Here is an 18,671-nt window from a genome sequence, read left to right as displayed (position 1 = left end):
TTTCGAACCAATATGCTACAGTAAAAATCCCAACGTGGTTTTAGATAGTACCTATGCAGCTTGCAACTGCTCCTCAGACTGTGTCCTGCCATCCCTGCACACTGGACTCGCATTCGGGAGGACGACGGTTCAATCCCGTCTCCGGCCATCCTGATTTAGGTTTTCCGTGATTTCCCTAAATCGCTTCAGGCTAATGCCGGGGTGGTTCCTTTGAAAGGGCACGGCCGATTTCCCTCCCCATCCTTCCCTCACCCGAGCTTGCGCTCCGTCTCTAATGACCTCGTTGTCGACGGGACGTTAAACACTAATCTCCTCCTCCATCCCTGCAGCTTTGCACATGTGATCATTCAGATTTAAGTCGGAACAGAACGGTAGTCGGAGATAGTTATATCTACCATCTCTGGAACCTGTGTAGAAATGGGCTAAGCTGAGTTAGTGTGACATGATCATGTTTTGACCACTCCGTGGAAATGGGAATATGTTGTCGTGGCTCCACCAACTGTGTATGATGTGGAAGGTCAGCCCCAAACAAAGCCCGCTCCTGCAACACGAGGCAGTATAAAAGACAGTATGAACAGTTACGGTGGTGTTTCTTATTGGGAAAATTGGGAAGACTCGAAATCAAACAGGTATTGTAGTCCAAAGCAGATCCACGTCCCTCAGGGTCCATTTATGCATCTCACCCCAACATTCTGTCTTCGTTATTCTGTACTAATCAACAGTGAAAAGTTATGAACTATAAAAGCTCCGCTAACTTCATCTGAGAGAGAACTCGATAAGATTTTTACTGCGTCTCTCTCTGCCAATCTATCGAAAACAAATACCGTATGTATTACAGCATCGAGCTTATGTGGCGATCCTATTAAATATATAGGTATTGACCCATTGCACAGACCTGTGTACAGTGTCAACACCCCTACTGTAGGAGGAGGCAGACCATATCCCATAGACCATCAGTCGCAAGACAGGCTCCCTCTGACCCTGTGTCGTTGTTTGGAGCATTGTTTTTTTCTGCTTCAACACTTTTTGTGCACTGACATACATTTATTTTTTCCAACATGATGATTTATGATTTAATGGTAGAGTGATGATGCGTTTTAGAGAGTGAGGGAGGGAGAAGTTGCTACAAGTCATTTGACGATTCTTTTCCTGATGTTCCATCAGGATGCATCAGTTGTGTGACATCGCCTGCATTCGACTCGTATACAACCGCATATAGCATGTTCTAGACAAGAGAAACACCTTAGTTGACTTTGTAAATTGTAAGGATGACTTGGAATCTGTTATATCACAGAGTAGAATTATCAGTTTGCGCTATTTTTTTCGAGTTTTCACGTACGAGGGTCACTCCAAAGGAAATGCACGCTATTTTTTTTAAATCCATCTTTTATTCTACATGTTTGAATGTTTTACAGTGTGTAGGTACATCCTTTAGGAACAATATTTTCATTTCTCCACATAATTTCCATCCCTCTCAACTGCCTTACGCCGTCTTGGAACCAGCGCCTGTATATCCGCATGGTAAAATTCTGGACCAACCTGTTGGGGACACTGTTTGGCAGTGTGCACAAGGAAGTCATCATCTTCAAACGTTGTTCCGCGAAGAGAGTCTTTCAGTTTCCCAAAGAGATGATAGTCACATGGAGCCAGGTAAGGACTGTAAGGCGGGTGTTTCAGTGTTGTTCATCCGAGTTTTGGGATCGCTTCCACAGTTTTATGACTGACATGTGGCCGTGCATTGTCGTGCAACAGCAAAACATCCTGCTTTTGCCGATGTGGTCGAACACGACTCAGTCGAGCTTGAAGTTTGTTCAGTATCGTCACATATGCATCAGAATTTATGGTGGTTCCAAATGGTTCAAATGGCTCTGAGCACTATGGGACTCAACTGCTGAGGTCATTAGTCCCCTAGAACTTAGAACTAGTTAAACCTAACTAACCTAAGGACATCACACACATCCATGCCCGAGGCAGGATTCGAACCTGCGACCGTAGCGGTCTCGCGGTTCGAGACTGCAGCGCCAGAACCGCGCGGCCACTTCGGCCGGCTATGGTGGTTCCACTTGGCATGACGTCCACAAGCAAGAGTCCTTCAGAATCGAAAAACACCGTAGCCATAACTTCTCCAGCAGAAGGTGTGGTTGTGAATTTTTTTTCTTGGGTGAATTTGCATGATGCCACTCCATTGATTGCCTCTTCGTCTCTGGTGGAAAACAATGGAGCCATGTTTCATCACCTGTCACAATTCTTCCAAGAAATTCATCTCCACCATTTTCACACTGTTCCAAAAGTTCGCTTTGTGAGCCACTGTCAACGTCCTGGGAACCCACCTGGCACAAACCTTTTTTAATGCCAACACTTTCAGTATTCTGAAAACACTTCCTTCCCCTATCCCAACGCAACGTGACAATTCGTTCGACTCTCTGCACATTGTCTAGAGCGTGTGCAGTACAAGGCCTGCCGCTCCGAGGACAACCCTCAATATTGCCGTGCCCGCTTTCGTCACGTAACCTGCTTGCCCACCGACTAACTGTACTGCGATCAGCAGCAGCATCTCCGTACACCTTTTTCAAACTCTTGTGGATGTTTCCCACTGTCTCGTTTTCACAGCACAGGAATTCTATGACAGCACGTTGCTTCTGTCGAACGTCAAGTGTAGCAGCCATCTTGGAGACATGCTGTGACGGTGCCACGCGTGGGAACTGGTTGAACTAAGTTTGAAAACAAGCGGGAAGGATGTGTCTACACACTGTAAAACTTTCACACATGCAGAATGAAAACTGTATTTTTACAAAAATAGTGTGCATTTCTTTTGGAGTGACCCTCGTAAAGGTCTTCGCAGACGAGATAAGTTTCTTGTTCTCTGTGGTTTACAGCACGTTCCACCACGCTGCACCTCATTAAAGTTTCAGGTTTCTAGAGAAATAATTTCCAGTCTATACCTTCAGAATTATACTGTGCAAGTGATACAGCTATGCAAACGATCTTGCTATGTGCTTGATATCGAGAAGTATCGCGTAAATGGTATGATATTCTGGTAAACTATGTGAAAATACATATGTTCTCGAATCCCAGAGTCTGGAGATGGATATAGAATGCAAAGAAGCAAGCAGGTTGGCTTCAGAAATACTAATGATTTTGTGCTGGGGGCAATGAACACAGCCTTTGAACAACAGTTTGGATAGTGAACTCGGTGTGCTGAGGATGCTCTGGTTCCATGTTGGGCCAGTGTGTGGGTGGGGGCAGATGACTTCTGACAGTCGGCTGCGGTGGATGACCGTCCAACCTTGTAGTAAATATCTAGTGCTGAGAGGAATATATATGCGCTTATATTATCGGTCTTCATGGCATATGTACGAGTGTCTGGTGTTCAACAGCAATATGCAGTATGCGGAAGTGGTGATTTTGTATGTGCATGGTACTGATTGTGTGTTTACTACATCGATACAGTATGTGGTGATACAGCTGGACTGGAGATCAGTTTCACGCTGAAATATTCAAGCTTTCCTCGACAGTAGTAGAGTAGTGTAATTGAGGAAGTGTCCTCCATATTTGATGATCTATAGACCACTTTTGCAGAGTTTAACTGTCAGTGCAATATGGCGATCTGTAAAAAATAGTTTTGCCACTGAAAGTATCATCTGCAGAAAAAACTAGTGAATAGTGCTCCCGCACCAGCAGCAGCACAGTGGTGGGTAAATCCATACACAAGACATCATTTGTGTGGGTTATAGGGGTCTCTACAGACTGGTTCGAACAAGATGGGGGACAGAAATATCTTCTGTAGAACAGTGCTTCGAATTCTGTTTGCGTAATTGTCTAGATTTTCCTGCCTGTGCTTAGACAGTGCTCTCTTCCCAAACAACAAGAATGCTTTTATGATTAACGGTGTTTTCGCAAGCGTGCACAGACATGATGAAGGCTTTTAGCAGTGAGAACAAGGGTGAACGTTTACTGTTTGTGAGACGTATGTTGAAAGCAGGATGTTACGATTTTCTGGAAGGGTAACACATGAAGGACGGTCTGTCCCACTAGGTTTCCTAGAAAGAATGCATCCTGTGTTATTCTGCGATATTTTCATAATCAGTTTCTGAAAGCATTGCAAAAGATTCCTATAGCATATCGAGAGGGAGACTTGGCTGTTATTTATATAGACATGAGATGTCAGCATAACACTGACTACCTTTTAGCTGTGCCTGCGAGGGTGAGTTGCTAGGCAAACATCTCACTTGGCAATTAGGCCAGTGCTGGAGCCACAAATGGTTCAAATGGCTCCGAGCACTATGGGACTTAATTTCTGTGGTCATCAGTCGCCTAGAACTTAGAACTACTTAAACCTAACTAACCTAAGGACATCACACACATCCCTGCCCGAGGCAGGATTCGAACCTGCGACCGTAGTGGTCGCGCGGTTCCAGACTGTACTGCCTAGAGCTGCTTGGCCACTCCAGCCAGCTGGAGCCACAGATATGAAGGACATGTGTCAGTGCAGCAGCCACACTGGACAGGTGAACATGTGCATGCAGCCAGATGCGTCTCACATGTGGTACAGATCTGAACGGCATGTGCGCCATCTCATCTGGTCATCATTCCGGTTCAGACCTCTGTAGGGAACAGATAACTGATATGTTGCGGTCGAATTTCTTAAAGATAGTTCGAAAGCGTTTAAGTGTTTGTGCACTGCATTATTTCGGCTATTTCAGGGTTGTGAGTGTGTCTGCGTTATGCATGCATTATTTTTTGACAAATTATGAGTTGTTTGCACATCTGTACATCAGTGTACTGCATTATTTCAGTGATTTATGAGTAGTTTACAGGTCTGTAGACTATTTATAGTGACCACAAGCACATCAGGGCGAGTGTTTTGTATCAGCGTAATAAATAAACTATGTTAAATCCGTCCCTAAATAAATTGTTCCAACTTCGCAATGAAAAAAAATAAATGCACTCCTTACTCTCCAGCAGCTGGGCGCAGTCCTTTTCCCGACATTTTTCCACCCGACCGCCATCTTGGATTATGTCACAGGAGGGAAGACAGTGCCGTATGGTGGCAGTAGTATGTACTAGGTCAGTTTGACTCTGGAACTCATGGCGAAGCTACTGCCTATGACAACTCAAATTGTTTAAATACACAATGCATACAAAATAAGGACTTACATTCGTCCTATCCAGCAGCCCAGCACAAACTGTGTCCTTTTCCTGCCAATTCCAAGAAAGAGGTGGCGGTTGGATGACTTACGTTAGTGGAGGTAACCCAAGTGACTTTTTCCCCCTAAAATTTCCCGCCATTTTCTTGGGGAAGAGAGGGGAGGGGGAGGGGAGTGGGTTAGGTCAGTGGGATTAGGCCAATTGACCATTCTTCACGCCAAAAATCGAACTTTCCACCAGGACGTCATTGTTGTATCTATCGCCACTATCTTAGATCAGTCATCCTGAATAAATATGGCAACAATGCAATGTTGGGTGGTGCCGCCCTTGCCCTACTACTCACCACAACACACGGATAAGTGCCTGGCTATTACGCTGCGATTCCGGATGATTGTAGGTAGTATTATCACAATACTGCTTCATCGTGTCGTACTTACCAAGCATCACTGCATCAAGAACTTCATGGCGCCGATTTCCATAACTGGATAGCGTTTTGTGGATGATAACGCCAACAAATGCAAACGACTCACACGTTCTTTGCAGAGATACTATTTTCCAATGAGTCTACATTCACAAGCCATAACTGGCATAACATGCATTACTGGGATCTAGGCAACCCCCACTGGTTACAGCAAGTTGACCACCTACGTCCTTGGTCGGTTATCGCATAACATGGCATCATGGGGGACAAACTCATTGGTCCATATTTTATTCACGGCACATTGAGTGGACACAAATATCGAATGTTTATGGAACAGGAACTACCAATACTACAGTAGGATGTTGCCCTAGATGTTCGACAACGCACATGGTTTCAGCGTGGTGGTTGCCCAGTGCATTACGCAGTTGAAGCTGTGGAGGTATTATACCATGTTTACACTAATCAGAGTAGATTGGCAGGGATAGTCCTATTAATTGGCCCGCTAGGTTGCCGGATTTGTGACAGTAACATAGTCGTGACCATAGTGTTTTTAAAATCTCATGCCTAGTAAGACGATTATGTTTCTCTTTCTAAGACACAGTGGTACCACTCACAACAAAAACTTATCGGACATGCCCCACCCATCGCTGATTTTCGCTCAATATTGTTTCGTATCGCCAGCATTCAGTTATTGGCGATGTATTATTCTTAGTAGTAGGGGATGCGTGATAGATTCGCTTTGATCATCAGGCTTATAAAGTAAGTGTATGTGTTCCGACATGTGCAAAGAAAATGGGTAAGTCCTGTCGTAAGGTAAGGTATGGATTTGACATGCTAAACTGTGATAGCCGCAAAGGGGATGAAAGATTTTGTTTTACTTGAAAATTATGTCAAGTCATAAGAATGGTACAGATATTTTCAAAGCCACAGTCGTCAGGAGGGGGTAATTCCAATACTTCATTCACTTTCGAAAGTCCTCCAATTGAGGCTGCAATCATAATATTTAACCATAAATACAGCGATCAAACATATATGTGGCCAGTTTCCTAGGACGATTCTGTCTGGGCGTGCGTGGCGCGAGGCTGGGTGGGAACGATTCACATTTCTGGGCTACGGCAGCAGCCTCCCGAGTGGAAAGGCCCGTTGGGGTACAGGAATAGATCTGACCTACTCGTGTCGCCCTCTAGACAGCTGGATAGCGAACTAATACTCAGTATGTGTTGGACAGCCTTCGTGATTGTGTGTGTTCTACGTAGAAATTTGAGAAGATTCAATATGGACATGTGTTTGTGCCTGAGCATTACTCCCTCCCATGTAAATTGTCGGGTTGATTGGTTCTGCACATTTCCCATCCTTATTTGGTTGAGAGAACATCAATAGTGATGTGTGTTGTGTGCATATAGCAGGTGAAGGACAGGTGGAAGACACGTTTTCTGGTTCTCTAGACAAGAGAAAAACCTTAGTTGTCTTTGTAAATTATAAGGATAACTTGGGATCTGTTAATTCACAGAGTGGAAGTATCAGTTTGCTCTATTTTTTTCGAGTTTTCACATAAAGGTCTTCGCAGACGAGATAAGTTTCTTGTTCTCTGTAGTTTACAGCACGTTCCACCACGCTGCACCTCGTTAAAGTTTCCGGTTTCTAGATAAATAATTTCCAGTCCATATCCTCGGAATTATACTGTGCAAGTGATACTGCTATGCAAGCGATGTTGTTATATGCTCGATACCGAGAAGTATCTCGTAAATGGTATGCTATTCTGGTCAGCCATAGGAAAATACATATGTTCTTTTTATCCCAGAATATGGAGAAACTTTTGCAGGGTTTACCTGTCAGTGCAATATAGCAATCTGTATGAAATAGTTTTGCCACTGAAAGTCTCGTCTGCAGAAAAAACTGGCTGACAGTGCTCCCATACCGGCAACAGCAGCAGTTTGGCGGGTAAATTCAGTTAGAGTCAATCAGAATGCTCGGTTCATTCATAAGACATTCTTTTATGGAGGGTATACGGGCCTCTACAGACTGGGTTGAACAAGATGGGGGAAGGAATCTATGGAAAGTTCTGAGAGTAACGTAATGTCTTCTTTGTTCATCTGTTCAAAGATATTTTGAAGCCGATCATCCATCTCTGGTGGGATGTTGTCCCTCATCCTCTATCGTGGCATCAGGACATCTCCAGATCAGCAGTTGTAGGACACCGAAAATAGCCAGCCATTTTTCTCTTCTGTAAAACAGCGCTTCGAATTTTATTTGCGTAATTGTTCTGATTTTCCTGTCTGTGCTTAGACAGTGTTCTCTTCCCAAACAACAAGAATTCTTTTATGATTAATGGTGTTTTCGAAAGCTTGCACAGACATGATGAAGGCTTTTAGCAGTGAGAACAAGGGTGAACGTTTACTGTTTCTGAGATGTATGTTGAAAGCAGGAGTTACGATTTCCTGGAAGGGTAACACGTGACGGTTGAGCTGTCCCGTTAGGTTTGCGAGGAAGATTGCATCCTGTGTTATTGTGTGATGTTCTTGTAAACGGTTTCTGAAAGCAATGCAAAAGATTTCTATAGCGTATCCAGAGGGAGACTTGGCTGTTATTTACATAGACACGAGGTGTCAGTATAACACTGACAACCTTTTAGCTGTGCCTGCAATGGTGAGTTGCTAGGCAACTGGAGCCACAGGTATAAAGGCTATGTGTCAGTGCAGCAGCCACACTGGGCAGGTAAACACATGCGTGCAGCCAGACGCGGCTTGCATGTGGGACAGGCTGGACCAGCATGTGCGCCCATTACATCTGGTATCAATCCGACTTACACCTTTGTAGGGAAAAGATCGCTGATATGTTGCAGTCGAATTTCTTAACGATAGGTCAAAAGCATTTTTACGTGCAATGAGTGGTTGTGCACTGCGTTATTTTGGCTGTTTAAGCATTGTGAGTGTGTCTGCAGAGCGTTATACATGCATTATTTTTTGACAGTTTTACGTTTTGTGAACGTGTCTGTGCATTAGTGTACTGCATTATTTTGTGGACATGTCTGTAGGCTGGGCAACGCATTATTTCGACAGTTTACAATAAGTGAGCGAGTTTGTAGAGCATTTTACATGTTTTATTTCGCTAATTTACGAGTAGTTTGCAGGTCTGTAGGCTATTTATTGTGACCGCAAGCACATCAGGGCGAGTGTCTTGTATCAGGGTAATAAACTACGTGAAATCCGTCCCTAAATAAATTGTTCCAACTTCCCACTGAAAATAAATAAAATACACTCCTTCCACTCCAGCAGCTAGAACAGACAGCCCTTTTCCCGCCATTTCTCCCCAGACCGCCATCTTGGATTATGTCACGGAAGGGAAGACAGTGCCATCTGGTGGCAGTAGTGTGTACTAGGTCTGTTGGACTCTGGACCTCATGGTGAACATACTGGGTGGAGGTACTGCCTATGGCAACTCAAATTGTTTAAACAAACAATGCATGCAAAATAAAGACTTATTCCCACACTTTCCTGCCTCGGGCATGGATGTGTGTGCTGACCTTACGTTAGTTAGGTTTAAGTAGTTCTAAGTTCTAGGGGACTGATGACCTCAGAAGTTAAGCCCCATAGTGCTCAGAGCCATTTGAACCATTTTTGAAGTCTAAATAGTAGTTGCCATGTATTCTAAGAACAAACACAGATGTGAATGCCGGCCGCGGTGGTCTCGTGGTTCTAGGCGCTCAGTCCGGAACCGCGCGACTGCTACGGTCGCAGGTTCGAATCCTGCCTCGGGCATGGATGTGTGTGGTGTCCTTAGGTTAGTTAGGTTTAAGTAGTTCTAAGTTCTAGGGGACTGATGACCATAGATGTTAAGTCCCATAGTGCTCAGAGCCATTTGAACCATTTGAACCAGATGTGAATATAGTACATTACATTTTTCAGTACTCCGCGTTTTGAAGCTAGTGCTGTAGAAAATCGTCAGAAATTAATTGTACAACTCACAATATTCTGAGATCCAGAAAGTGATTTTGAGTTATTCGTTCAAAATGGTTCAAATGGCTCTGAGCACTACGGGACTTAACATCTATGGTCATCAGTCCCCTAGAACTACTTAAACCTAACTAACCTAAGGACATTACACAACACCCAGTGATCACGAGGCAGAGAAAATCCCTGACCCCAGTCATCACGAGGCAGAGAAAATCCCTGACCCCGGTGGGAATCGAACCCGGGACCCGGGCGTGGGAAGCGAGAACGCTACCGCACGACCACGAGCTGCGGACTATTCGTTCAAAAACGTGACGTAAAATTAAGGATTTTAGCTTAAAAACAGAATTACATAACATTAAGTGCAGAATTAATTAAAAATTTTTAGAGTATACCTGTTACAGAGATATACTCAATCACCTTGTCATCTCTTCCTTCTACAATTTACAAGAGCTTTGGGAACCAGCATAACTTCTGTTGAAAGCATTCTTAAACACACACAGAGATTTTAGAACCGTTGAGTAAGTGCTTCTAGTTAAATCACTAGACTAATAAATGAATAAAAAGATCTTACTTACGAAATACGCACTGGAAAAATGTACACAACACACTCGTTGTCAATGGAAAAGATACATGTTTCGCAACATAGACAATGGTACTTTGAAAACAGTGTTGTCAGTTGTATAAGTAAATTACATGCTTCTGTACCACAAGCTGGAAATAGAATCAGAAATTCGTGCTGAGTACCGTGAAGGAATATCAATGATCACTGGGTTATAGCACATTACAAATAGAATTACGAAATTGTAAGTAAAATCGCCAGAGGATCAAAATGTACACTACTGGCCATTGAAATTGCTACAACAAGAAGAAATGCAGATGATAAACGGGTATTCATTGGACAAATATATTATACTAAAACTGACATGCGATTACATTTTCACGCAATTTGGGCGCATAGATCCTGAGAAATCACTACCCAGGACAACCACGTCTGGCCGTAATAACGGCCTTTTATTCGCCTGGGCATTGAGTCAGACAGAACTTGGATGGCGTGTACAGGTACAGCTGCCCATGCAGCTTCAACACGATACCACAGTTCATCAAGAGTAGTGACTGCCGTATTGTGACGAGCCAGTTGCTCGGCCACCGCTGACCAGACGTTTTCAATTGGTGACAGATCTGGAGAATGTGCTGGCCAGGGCAGCAGTCGAACATTATCTGTATCCAGAAAGGCCCATACAGGACCTGCAACATGCGGTCGTGCATTATCCTGCTGAGATGTAGGGTTTCGCAGGGATCGAATGAAGGGTAGAGCCACGGGTCGTAACACATCTGAAATGTAATGTCCACTGTTCAAAGTGCCGTCAACGCGAACTAGAGGTGACCAAGACGTGTAACCAATGGCACCCCATACCATCACGCCGGGTGATGCGCCAGTATGGCGATTACGAATACACGCTTCCAATGTGCGTTCACTGCGATGTCGCCAAACACGGATGCGAGCGTCATGATGCTGTAAACAGAACCTGGATCCATCCGAAAAAATGACTTTTTGCCATTCGTGAACCCAGGCTCGTCGTCGAGTACACCATCTCAGGCGCTCCTGTCTGTGATGCAGCGTCAAGGGTAACTGCAGCCATGGTCTCCGAGCTGATAGTCCATGCTGCTGAAAACTTCGTCGAACCGTTCGTGCAGATGGTGGTTGTCTTGCAAACGTCCCCATCTGTTGACTTAGAGATCGAAACGTGGCTGCACGATCCGTTACAGCCATGCGGATAAGATGCCTCTCATCTCGACTGCTAGTGATACGAGGCCGTTGGGATCCATCACGGCGTTCCGTATTACCCTCCTGAACCCACCGATTCCATATTCTGCTAACAGTCATTGGATCTCGACCAACGCGAGCATCAATGTCGCGATACGATAAACCGCAATCGCGATAGGCTACAATCCGACCTTTATCAAAGTCGGAAACGTGATGGTACGCATTTCTCCTCCTTACACGAGGCTTCGCAACAACGTTTCACCAGGCAACGCCGGTTAACTGCTGTTTGTGCATGGGAAATCGGTTGGACACTTTTCTCATGTCAGCACGTTGTAGGTCTCGCCACCGGCGCCATCCTTGTGTGAATGCTCTGAAAAGCTAATCATTTGCATACCACAGCATTTTCTTCCTGTCGGTTAAATTTCGCGTCTGTAGCACGTTATCTTCGTGGTGCAGCAATTTGAATGGCCAGTAGTGTATATAGGCGCACCAGTTTGTCGCCTCCTCCCCCCCCCCCCCCCTCCCAAGAGTGATGATAATAGCCTGTAACTCTGCCTCTAACTTAGATAATGACCACAATTCAGAGAGAATGGGAGTCCACAATAGAGGGATGTGACTCATATGCCGGCCGAAGTGGCCGTGCGGTTAAAGGCGCTGCAGTCTAGGGGACTAATGACCTCAGCAGTTGAGTCCCATAGTGCTCAGAGCCATTTGAACCATTTTTTTGTGACTCATATAAATCAGAGATTTCCTGTAAATGGACCTTGGTTCACTGCCAGGTCACTAAAAGTGCTGCTGTCGTTCTTCACTTCCATATCGTAAAGACTCACATAGACAGTCAAATAGGTTGTCCAACTTTATTAGGTTTGTCAACTATTTGGCCATGTATGGCGCTGTTTGACTTGTATGTCAAACATAGACTGTGTTTTACTTGCTTGGAAGAAATTTTGTTTGATAAGATGGCGGGTGTTGCTTGTGTTGATGTTTTGCCGTGCATTTTTAGTGAAAAAGAGTTTTATTACAGTTATCTCACTGTACCGTGAGCTTCCACAACTATAGAAATTACGATCAAAGATAAAAACAAAATAGCACTGGCAGTTACGAAAATGGTAAAGGTGCCGCTTCTTCCCCAGTCATATATCATGCAGGAAGAGGTTAAAAAGAGAATCAATATCCTACGCACAACATACAAGAGGAAGTGCAACAAAATAAAAAATCGAACCTCTCCCGTTCTTCCACAGACGATGTAGGTTATATGTCCGCAAGTTGTGGTATTTTAGTGAAGTGCCATTAGAGAAACAAGTAAAAGAGGACAAATTTTCCTTACTTGTGTCTTCCTTTTCAATGTGAGGACGAAGTCACTGTAAACAATTTATTAAAAGTTTCACTTTCAATTTGGAGAAAGTTCCGAGCGTAAAATTTCCTTTAACAGGTTTCTGTGTGTATATATCTCTGTCATATTAAGCCATTTCCTGGAAAGTGTCTTCTTCTTCTTTAAACACAGTGCCAGAGTCAATTTTAGAAATGTTTTATCTGCAATTCTAACTATTCCCATTGGTGTCAAAATAATGCATACACGAACAATGTCTGCTTTAAAAGTGAGATTAAACTGATAAAGTTGATGGATCATGCAAAGGCTTGCTTGACAAACCCGTGGATAGATAAAGAGCGAATTCGATAAATACGTTTGGTCATGTATGGGGCCTTCACATGGGCAGAGCACTCCTTATACTTTGGTCTGTGTCCATAAGTTTCTTCAGATACATTGCGGCCACGATAAGTTGACACTTCATAATGGCGCTGCGAACAGCGGAGAAAATAGGCACTATTTGAAAGATAATCATTTGTCTCCGAGCGCAGCTAGTATTTCCGCAGTGTCATACAAACACAAAACACGGGAAGTGGAGCAGGTGTATGGAAGCCATAAAATTTTTCAGTGATGGTTTGATTAACAAGATGCTAATAATGGATATTTAGGCATCCAACCCGGGAGTGACATCACTGTTATGGATTGTCAGCAAAAGATCGAAGTAGACAGCTCAGCTGAAGCCACTGACATGGAGTTCAGAGTAAGGAAGAGACTCTTGAAGAAGTGTGCAGAGAATTGGCTAGTCATCAAGACTAGGCAGCTGGAACGTACGAAAGAGTTATATAACACGAAAAAGTAGCAGTGAACTTCTCTTATTTTCGGGAAACTACATTGTCAGTAGGCCCCTGCTTCAGGTACATGTTTTTTCACAATGGTTTCTGCTACATTCACCAAGTTTCTTCCAAATGAAGATTATGATAATCTGTATTATCCCTAATACCTCATAGAAATGCGCCGATGTGTGTGTACTATATATTTGCTGGTGGCAGTTCTTAAACAAAATAATGATTGGGTGAAACAAATTTTTGTTTTTGGTCAAATGTTTGAGTGGAGTGAAAACAGGACTCCCTAGAAATTATACTATGCATTTTTTTCGAATTTTTATGTACAAACAAAGAGTGCAAAATGGACAAATGAGCTATACAAGTGACTAGCAAGAGGTGTATATTTGCTATACAAAAGTGAGTTAATTACTTGAAAGTAGTCGAGGTAATTAAGAAATCTTACATACAGTAGTGACTTGAGAGAAAATTGAAATACTTCACAAACAGCTACTGCTAGCTACATAAATGAACTGTCTAAAAGTGTCAGATCAACTATCTAATTTCTCTTGATCTATATACCCTTAATAATAATTGAAAACAGGTCAATACTTAAATATATTTCATGCTTTCTGAACGAAATAAAAAAAAATTGAAGTAAGAATGGTCAATATTTTGTTGAAGTATTTGTCTAAACGAAAGAAATAAAACAGATTAGAGAAACATTTGACACGCCTTTTGTTATTTTCGAAATTACGAGGACTTGCTGAAAAGTAATGCCTCCGAATTTTTATTTGAAGACTCTTAATGTTTTTTAAATAAAACAAACGGAGTTAAATACTACATCTTTATTCTTCGGGTTTACAATTTATCTGTCAATATAACCACACTGATGACGAACACATTTCTCCCATCGAGAGACTGCTTTTTGATACCATAGCTGCCCGCATCTCGTGGTCGTGCGGTAGCGTTCTCGCTTCCCATGCCCGGGTTCCCGGGTTCGATTCCCGGCGGGGTCAGGGATTTTCTCTGCCTCGTGATGGCTGGGTGTTGTGTGATGTCCTTAGGTTAGTTAGGTTTAAGTAGTTCTAAGTTCTAGGGGACTGATGACCATAGATGTTAAGTCCCATAGTGCTCAGAGCCATTTGAACCATTTTTTTGATACCATAACTGTTGCTTTGTTGATGGAGCCACAACCTCAACTCATCGCGTGAGAGACCGCGACTTCTGCATTCAGTAAAAGTCGACAGACTCCCGATAGATACTCCTTAGTTATTCATAAGTTAGCAACTATACTAAAGGAATAGTACAACACATTAAAGATAAAACGAGTTAGTCTGCGTGGACATCTTTCGCAGCAAGCTCAGAAATATTTGTTTTCTAAATAAAAATCGCCTTTTCTTGCTGCACTGTGTTTCATTTGTCCCAACCGCGTTTCGCCTTTTTCACTGTAAGACATCATCAATGGGATCTAGAATGATAGAGTTTTGTTTTGATATGTGTTGTTTGTAGATCTAAAAACATTTCACGTCTCGTTTTTATGTAAATAAGTGATTACTTCTTTTATTCACGTATAAAAAACTTAACATAAACTGTTTTAACATCCACAAATAACACATATCAAAACAAAACTCTATCATTCTAGATCCCACTGATGATGTCTTACAGTGAAAAAGGCGAAAAGCGAAGCAAGAAAAGACTGTTTTTGTTTACAAAACAAATAAATTGAAGATAATGCAGAATTTTGTCTTCTCTTATCACACCACTGACTGATTTGTACTAAGTGTAACATTTAAGCAAAATGATGTTCATTTAAGCAAAATGAACATCATAACAAAAACACCAATACCGTCGACATTACTGTCCGTGGGCGTTCGTGTCGTCTGTATTTCTTGGAGCAGCGTACGGCGCGGCGGTCTCTTTGCTGCACTTGCGGTGACGTCAGGCGTAGCTCGACTATACTCGGCGCCACGCGTGGATACACCTCGGACAGATAAACAGAACTTAATCTAAAGAAACGATGATTCCAAACAGAGATAACTTAATTCTCAAGGAGATATTATCCCACTTCTCACTAATGGGAAATTCGTCACACTTGTTCATTTACATTCCACCACGGTACGAGAGTTTCCGATCAGTCCACTACCTTTAATCAGAGTTATTACTGATAAAACCACTGCAAATCTCCTGCTCTCTGAGGCACTATCAAAGTGAAGTCGTCGAAGGATGAAAATCAGATGGGGCCAGTTCGGAGCCAAATGGAGGATGATCGACGACAAGAGAACTGAAAGCGTTAGATTGCTGAAGACGTTGCAGCGCTGGTGTGTGGTCTGGCATTCTCATGCTCAAGGAGAGGGTGTTACACGCTTTTTCTCTTGAGGTATGGAATTACAAAACTATTCTGTAAATATGCCTGCCTTGACACAAATTGACAACCAACACGACAGCCTTGTCAGCAGGAAGTACGTAAAACACACCAAAAAGACAAAGAGATCAGCAGTGTATACCGCGATGTGAAGGTATTGTTTAACACTGATCTTCTTTCACTTTCGCTGACGCCATAGTATCGCAGCGATCGCAGGGTTGGCGTGGTAACAATGGATTTGGCAATGTTAGTGTTAGGGATGGCCAGATGCCCTTTCTGCCACCACCCCGTACCACCCAGGATGGAATAAGTGTACCCCAACTGTCTGTGTCTAGTGTAAATCGTGAAATAGTGTGGACGTGTTTCAAATGTCTGCGACGTGTGTAACTAATGCGGATCGTGGGGACCAGCCCAGTATTCACCTTGTGGGATGTGGAAAACCGCCTAAAAACCACATCCAGGCTGGCAGGCAGACTCGTCGTTAATCCACAGAGCGGATTCGATCCTGGGCGGCGCGCCTACCTGAGTCCAGGAAGCAGCGCGTTAGCGCGCTCGGCTACGCTGGCGGGTCTGTTTACCACTGATCTATACAATCAAAAAGAAATGTGTATGTACTTAATACTTGGCTGAATTGGCATTATAGATGCTATAAATGATCATAAAATTGTAGAAATAATAATGAAAATAATAATTACGAATGTTTTTCAAAATTGTAAAATGTGGTTAACACGTTTTTAGTATTTCAATCTCTAGTCTAAAATAACTTTTCGTTACAAAGTTTCATATTTGAATATGAATAATTTATACTTAACTATTTGTTTAGCCGTAAACATAAATGAAAATTTTGTGTTTCGCCAAAAAAGGTTATTGGATCGAGTAGTTGGAATGTATGGAACTGAAAACTAAAAACAAATGTGTGCCACTGAGCAGATCCATTAGAAAGTCCCCATAAGACCGATGTGTCGCTCTCGACATGTCGTTTCTGAGTCTTTTCGCATCACTCATAGGTGCTGTCTGTGTGTGCAGGTGCTGGAGCGGACGGCGGCCACGGAGCAGCAGATCGCGGACGTGAAGCAGGCGCTGCGCAACCACGAGGTGGCGCTGCGGAAGGTGCAGACGCGCCTGCATGCACGCCTCGCCAGGCCCGGCGCCGAGAACTGCCGTGACGCGCCGCAGGCCGCGTGCGTTTCCTTTCCTTCTGTTTACTTATTTGTGTATCTAAATTTTTGCCTTCCAATCATCAAAACCGTGGCTTTTGTAAAAGACATACAAGAAGGCAATATAGTTATAATTCTTGGAAAGTGTAAATTACAGCCCGGGTTCCCGGGTTCGATTCCCGGCGGGGTCAGGGATTTTCTCTGCCTCGTGATGGCTGGGTGTTGTGTGCTGTCCTTAGGTTAGTTAGGTTTAAGTAGTTCTAAGTTCTAGGGGACTTATGACCACAGCAGTTGAGTCCCATAGTGCTCAGAGCCATTTTTTTTTTTTGTAAATTACACTACTGGCCATTAAAATTGCTACACCAAGAAGAAATGCAGATGATAAACGGGTATTCATTGGACAAATATATTATACTAGAACTGACATGTGATTACATTTTCACGCAATTGGGGTGCATAGATCCTGAGAAATCAGTACCCAGAACAACCACGTCTGGCCGTAATAACGGCCTTGATACGCCTGGGCATTAAGTCAAACAGAACTTGGATGGCGTGTACAGGCACAGCTGCCCATGCAGCTTCAACACGATACCACAGTTCATCAAGAGTAATGACTGGCCTATTGTGACGAGGCAGTTGCACGGCCACCATTGACCAGACGTTTTCAGTTGGTGAGAGATCTGGAGGATGTGCTGGTCAGAGCAGCAGTCGAACATTTTCTGTATCCAGAAAGGCCCGTAGAGGACCTGCAACATGCGGTCGTGCATTATCCTGCTGAAATGTAGGGTTTCGTAGGGATCGAATGAAGGGTAGAGCAAACGGGCCGTAACACATGTGAAATGTAACGTCCACTGTTCAAAGTCCGGTCAATGCGAACAAGAGATGACCGAGACGTGTAACCAATGGCACCTCATCCCATCACGCCGGGTGATATGCCAGTATGGCGATGACAAATACATGCTTCCAATATGCGTTCTCCGTGATGTCGCCAAACACGGATGCAACCATCATGATGCTGGATTCATCCGAAAAAATGACTTTTTGCCATTCGTGCACCCAGGTTCGTCGTCGAGTACACCATCGCAGGCGCTCCTGTCTGTGGTGCAGCGTCAAGGGTAACCGCAACCATGGTCTCCGAACTGATAATCCATGCTGCTGCAAACGTCGTCGAACTGTTCGTGCATATGGTTGTTGTCTTGCAAACGTCCCCATCTGTTGACTCAGGGATCGAGATGGCTGCACGATCCGTTACAGCCATGCGGATAAGATGCCTGTCATCTCGACTGCTAGTGATACGAGGCCGTTGGAATCCAGCACGGCGTTCCGTATTACCCTCCTGAACCCACCGATTCCATATTCTGCTAACAATCATTGGATCTCGACCAGCGCGAGCAGCAATGTTGCTATACGATAAACCGCAATCGCAGTAGCCTACAATCCGACCTTTATCAAAGCCGGAAACGTGACAGTATGCATTTCTCCTCCTTATACGAGGCATCACAACAACGTTTCACCAGGCAACGCCGGTCAACTGCTGCTTGTGTATGGGAAATCGGTTGGAAACTTTCCTCATGTCAGCACGTTGTAGGTGTCGCCACCGGCGCCAACCTTGTGTGAATGCTCTGAAAATCTAATCATTTGCATATCACAGTATCTTCTTTCTGTCGGTTAAATTTCGCGTCTGTAACACGTCATCATCGTTGTGTAGCAACTTTAATGGCCAGTAGTGTGC

The 18,671-nt window shown here is 43.7% G+C and overlaps 1 protein-coding gene across 1 annotated transcript in view; it reads left to right on the top strand.

Annotated features, from left to right (window-relative positions):
- The window catches only part of LOC124594282 (tektin-1), a 188,081-nt gene that overhangs the window by 168,822 nt on the left and 588 nt on the right, over positions 1 to 18,671 (top strand). Inside the window, exon 7 of the mRNA XM_047132647.1 lies at positions 16,809 to 16,963. Coding sequence (XP_046988603.1) covers positions 16,809 to 16,963 — 155 coding nt within the window. The remainder of the gene's footprint in view (positions 1 to 16,808; positions 16,964 to 18,671) is intronic.

Source organism: Schistocerca americana, chromosome 2, assembly GCF_021461395.2.
Source record: "Schistocerca americana isolate TAMUIC-IGC-003095 chromosome 2, iqSchAmer2.1, whole genome shotgun sequence".
NCBI classification, from domain to species: domain Eukaryota; kingdom Metazoa; phylum Arthropoda; class Insecta; order Orthoptera; family Acrididae; genus Schistocerca; species Schistocerca americana.
The sequence above is the reverse complement of the archived record's forward strand: the minus strand, read 5'-3'. Positions and strand labels throughout refer to the sequence as shown.